This window comes from Haliotis cracherodii, unplaced genomic scaffold (assembly GCF_022045235.1).
Source record: "Haliotis cracherodii isolate W230 unplaced genomic scaffold, xgHalCrac1.p SCAF_11, whole genome shotgun sequence".
NCBI lineage: Eukaryota > Metazoa > Mollusca > Gastropoda > Lepetellida > Haliotidae > Haliotis > Haliotis cracherodii.
In genome coordinates, this window is record NW_027266266.1 from 10,652,029 (window position 1) to 10,658,028 (window position 6,000).

The 6,000-nt window shown below is 39.8% G+C and overlaps 1 protein-coding gene across 13 annotated transcripts in view; it reads left to right on the forward strand.

Annotated features, from left to right (window-relative positions):
* Positions 1-4,720, forward strand: part of LOC139456210 (neurofibromin-like) — a 97,685-nt gene extending 92,965 nt beyond the window's left edge. For all 13 annotated transcript variants that reach the window (XM_071237775.1, XM_071237772.1, XM_071237776.1 and 10 more), the window contains 4 exons: positions 151-251; positions 1,030-1,169; positions 1,666-1,712; positions 3,355-4,720. In XM_071237775.1, the coding sequence (XP_071093876.1) occupies positions 151-251; positions 1,030-1,169; positions 1,666-1,712; positions 3,355-3,684 (618 nt within the window). In that variant the 3' untranslated portion in view covers positions 3,685-4,720. The remainder of the gene's footprint in view (positions 1-150; positions 252-1,029; positions 1,170-1,665; positions 1,713-3,354) is intronic.
* The last annotated feature ends 1,280 nt before the right edge of the window (positions 4,721-6,000 follow it).

Below are 6,000 nucleotides of genomic sequence, written 5' to 3' on the forward strand. Positions count from 1 at the left end.
GTTATATCTTGCCACGATACACAAAACTGATTGTCATCAATGTCAAGTGTATATTTAAGTTTATCTGACATATATCTGATTATCCCTATCGCAATTGGAGTAGGGTAGAATGTGGTTTAGTACATGTGTTGATTGTTTTCCCTGTTTCAGGCAACACTTGTTCGGAACACAACAGATGAGAACGAGACTAGAATATTGTACGAGTATCTAGCTGAAGCCTCAGTCGTATTCCCTAAAGTCTTTCCTGTAATGTAAGTTGCAGCAGCTGTTTAATCGAGTACACTTGTTGGTAGAGGTTAACATTAGGGCTGGGACGAGTCCAAATTTTCTACTGGGTACCCATCCCCCTATTACCCGGATACCCTCTGTAGGTCTCAAGAGGTAGGTACAAACTGTCCGATTGAGAAAAGTTTGACCGTAACCCTGGCAAAAGGTGTTTAGGTACACTTATAAAACAATCTGATGTATACACTGAAGAAGACTGAAGTTTTATTTTTATTGAAACATGTTAAAGTCAGAAGGAATGGACTTCGTAGTCGGAAACATAAGTGACTTGTAGTTTAAACATACAGTTCTAGTTAATTTTTGTCTTTAAACAATATATCACGTGACTAACCACGGGTCCGGGTAGTCCTGTGGGTACCCGGGTCCTACTCATTACCCACCCAACCCGAGTACCCGAGTTACCCGTCCCAGCCCAAGTTAACATGATTTAAAATACTAAGAATATGTATCACAATATGTTTGGAAAGTACTGGTATATTGAATATTTTAAAACCATTCATGTTGTCATCTTGTTGGCAAAGTTGAGATAAGTGACAAGTCGAATTAAAATTCCCAAATTGAATTAAAAAGTTACTAATTTCTCAGAATTTACAAAAATAAGAACATTACAAAAATCAAATTTTGAACAATATCACGATTTTTTTCCAGTGTGCCTGCGAAAGGCACATAGTTTGAAATCCTAGATAAATCCCAGCTCCAACAGTCGAGAATGTAGACTTAATCACAGTCTTCCATTTGTTACAGTCACAGTCTCCTTGACGCAAAGATAAACAATGTTCTGTCCCTGTGCCACGACCAGGCCATCCTCAATGCAGTCCAGAGCATCATCCAGAACATGATCGCCTGTGAGGATGCCTCCCAACAGCAGCTGTCCTACCTCCAGAGTAAGTGTTGTCATGGTGATTGTGTGTTCGAATCCCGGTTTGTCCCTATGATGTTTCTAGGTTCGTCAGGTTTTCGCTGGTGGGTTTCACCAAAGTGGTAGATGTCTCCGATCGGCATTACTTCAGACTTTCCTCTGAAGTCTTTTCCATTAAGCTATACCATAAAGGTGTGCCCATCACCCCAGTGGATCAGCATCTATAAGCAGGCTTCCTGTTTCACTGTGGACCCGTGAAGACCTGTTGTAGAATAGGTCTTCAGCAACCCATGCTTGGCATAAAAGGCAACTATCCTTGTCGATAGAGGCAACTAAAGGGATTGGGTGGTCAGGTTCGCTGACTTGGTTGATGCATGTCATCGAATCCCAGTTGCGTGGATCGATGCTCATGATGTCAATAACTGGATTTTTTTCAGACTGGAATATTGCTGAGTGCGGCATTTAACAACCAAGAAACAAACAAACATATATGGTGACTAATTGCGCACGTCTTGTTTCAGGTATTGGTTTTGGAGGTTTATGGAGGTTCGCTGGTACATTCACAAAGGTGAGCTGACATCGTTCTTGATGTTCTGGACAAACGTTATGACAATGTGTTCAATGGAATGCAACAGGCTTGAAAATTCTGTGTTTAATGTACATCTTAAAATAATTTGAAAATTCATTTAATGTCCTTTATTTATGGCAAGATGGTTTTCCTGGGAGAGCTGGTTTTCAGTACCGCCTGCTTGAGGGGACACAATTAATCTGGTAGTCAGGATCAGTGACTTAGTTGATTGAATGTCATCCTCCTCCAATGGCGTGAATTTGTGCTGAGGATACCAATCACTGGTTTGTCTGGTTCAGACTAAAGTAAGGATATGGAAATTTTCCTATGTTCTGTAAAACCCTGATCGAGTTGCACAACGTCGTCATACAGCTGGAATATTACTGAGTGCAGCATTAAACAACAATCAACAACATCCCGTTGCACTTTTATATAGTATTGGTCCTTTGACAATTGTAAATAAGTGTCATAGTCGTGGTGGTTTTTGATTGGTTTGTGCTGGTGGGCCCTGGCTTAAAGTGTTTGTTCAACCCAGGCACTTATATCTCATACCCTAGCTAGTTGCTGCTTAATTAGAAGAATAAGAAAAAGTGCTCTTGATCATTGGGGGGGATCACGGGTGGCCCAGTCGTTTATGGCACCCTGATTCGTTTTTCAGAGTTGCATCCCTTGGCCATGCCAGAAACCTATGATTATGGGTTCGAATCCCTGTTCACCCTGATTATATTTCTAGGTTTGTCAGCACCATACCCATGCTCGTGGGTTTCACCGAAGTGGTAAACGTCTGAGACCTGCATCACTTCGGGCTTTCCCCCCACATTAAGCAGACATGCCGTGATATAAATGGAATACTGTTAAAAGTGGCGTTAAACCCAACTCACTCACTTACTCACACTGTACCATTGTCGAAATAAACTGAAATAGGATTTTAGAACCCTATTTGTTTGGACCCTGTTATTGCAGAAACCTGTCTTTCTGGTTGGTTACTAACACGCCGTGTTAGCTGACACGTTGTGATATAACTGGAATAATGTTAAGAGGCATTATACCCAACTCACTCACTCACTCACTCACTTGGCTGTAAGACACAGATGAGATTGGAGCTGTGATCTGAAGTGTTGATAGCTGTAATACTCCTAAATGCGGTCCAAAGCATGTGTTCAGTTACCCATTGTTTTCTTTAGTCAAAAATCTTCTATAAAACTTTGGAGCATGGGAAACCTATTTATCTATTGTACCACAACTTGCTGCACAGAGTTGCTTCCCTTTGGCTTGTGATCTCAGCACCATAACCATGCTCGCGGGTTTCTCCAGATCAGTGAACTTTTACAACCTGTATGAATGGTGGCTTGTGTTAAATTGCCTCCGAACCATTTAATGATTCCCCTCCAGCTAATTATGTCCAGACCCGTTATGATCCGGGTCAGAATAGGTCTTCAGCAACCCATGCTTGCCATAAGAGGCGACTAATGGGATCAGGTGGCCTGGCTCGCTGACTGGTGGATGCATGTCATCGTATCCAAATTGCGTGGATTGATGCTCACGATGTCAATCACTGGATTGTCTGAGTGCGGCGTTAAACAACAAATATTGATGTCCAGTTAATGATGTCGACTAAATGATGTCCATTTGTCTTTTTCAGTCCTCGGGCAGCAGTGACACAGCGGAACTATTTGTGAATTGTTTAGAAAAGGCAATGATGGTTGAATCGTGTCTCCCTGGTGATGACCTTGACATTCTCAATCCTTACCCAAGCTCTCTGGGAATATCCTCCAATCTGAATCTGTCTAGTTCCATGTCAAGTCTCAGTGTGGGGAGCATGCACTCCCCGACGGACAAGGACATTGTAGACAAAAACGGCACCAACGGCGGAAGGATACGCCATGCCTCTGCAAACAATCTGCCAACCAAAAATAGAGCAGGGAGTTTTAAACAGAAAGAAAAGAAAAAATTAATGGAACCAATTGAATGAGATGTTGATAAACACTGAGGTTGACTGTGATTGGCTGATGGCCACTGATGTATATGAAGTGTAGTTGTAGACAGGATATGTGAGTTGTTCATTGGTTGATGGAAGTCATGTGACATTAATCATGAATTATGATGAGCTTCTGACAGTGAGGTGGGATGATTCAGAGGCTGTGATTGGCCAAAAGCTAGTCATGTGACTTGTGGACGCTGTGTAAGGTATCTGAAGGTTACCGCGACTGCCATTGTACGCGAACTGTCGGAGGTAGCACGTTACCTGTCGTGGAAATCCGATTCTTGGGACCAGAGGGATGTGGCGAGAGATCCATAGCGATATTTTAGCTGAATGAGTTTCGAGAATATTTATGTGGGGAGTGTGTGGAGAGAGTTTTATGTACAGTTTATCAATTTTATTTTTGATTGCAGATCTGTTGCCATTGCCCATGTAGAAAGTAGATCACAGCAACCAACATATTCATAACCTGGACATAACACATGTACATTCATTGTCAATCAGCCATCGGAAACTATGCTATCGTATGTGCTGCTTTACATCAGTCAGTAAATGTTATCTGTTAAACATTTTTTGGGTTATTCCTATAAGTTTTACCAAAAAGAGATTTCAGTTGAGTTTTAATCAATTTAAGATGAACTTTTATCCAGTCCTTTTATGAGTCCGAAAATGGTATTGATACATATCTCTGTTTTTAAACCATGGAACAGGATAGTGATTGTTCACCTCCTCTCATAGATGTCTGTACAGTTATGATCTATTTTAAGAGATTAACTATATTTTGAAATGAAAGATATCTGTGATATTTAAACACAATGCTAATTCTTCCAGTTTCGAAATTCTATAGAATATAGGCTATTGAGGGGGCTGGAAATCCTGAAACCTACATCGATGCTATGAGAAACAACTCTTAATAAAGTGTTAGACACGGACACTGGTCCGAGACAAATGAAAATCCAGATGCACAAATTGTTGTCTTTCAAAAACTAGATAATTTGCATTGAACACTTGTCTGAAATAAGCTGCTTACTGGCTTCTACCTCTGTGATGTATCAACTCTAACATATGCTGTTCAAAGTCAGATTCAGAGAGGGGTGTCCAGGGGGTCCGCACTCCCCCCTTTTCTTTTATGAAAACCAATATAGTACTTGTATGTTGTAAGCAGTAAGATTATCTCAGAGAGGTTTTTGATATTTTGGACCACTCCCTTTTTAAAATTCTGATCTGCCCATGCTGGTGGAATAAGAATCCTTTTTGTGCACATATTTGTAAGTTAAATGAACACGTTTTATTTTTCCAAAAAAATAATTCTATAAAGACACACGCTTGTTTTTTTATGTATTTTACAGAAATAATTAATGTAGATTTCAGGAATTCTGCATCTGGTGAGAATCTGATGTGGAGGCTGGTCTTGCTGGTTTTACTTGGTTTATTTATCTAATCCAAAAGAATGGGTGTAAAAGAAACTATCTAATTAAAAGTTAACACAATATACTTTTTTGAAATTTAACGTCAAAAGTATTGTGAGTTGGAATAAATTAAGACAAAGAAACCTATGGCTTGGAGTGTGATTTTTATGTTAAAAATATTTCAAAGCGGCATAAGACCCAACTCACTCACTAAATGAAAAATCATAAGTAACTCCCCTTTCCGTGTAGATTTCAAAAAAAAATAAAATACTGCTAAAATTTGGTAACACAATAGGAAGAAAACGTGTACTTGTTTGATTCCATTTCACATTTCTGAAAGTTTCGATGTGTAAACCAAGTAATTAATACAAGCAATGCCTTCAGGTGATGCTGTGGGAGTTATATTAATGCAGTGGGGATCGACTCCACTGCTCAAACAGTTACGTTGTTAATGACTGTTGGAAATGAAGGTTATAGAAACATTTGCTCACCAAGTAAATAGCAATATTATGACAGAGCATCTGGTGACCATAATCAAAATAGTTATTAAATAGGTAGATGTGAAATATTTTTGTTAACATTTCTGTAAAAGAGCTCTGTAATGAAATGGAGTCCGTTCTGATTTATTAGGAGTTATCAGCAGAGACCATGGATGCAGAGAGCCTGTGTCATCGTCAGTTTTAATATTACAGTCACCATGGAAACTGTTACTGCCATTTGTATGTCTGTGGAGCTCCTGTTGTTATTTGTTATAGTGTTTACCATTATGCTTTTGTTTGCTGCGTTGTGAAGTTAGTGTTATGCCATGTGACAGGCCGTGTTATGTCAGTGGTTCTGTTGAAACAATGATATCGGTGGTATGGGTGTATTGTCCATTTGGTAACTTTGTTGACCATGG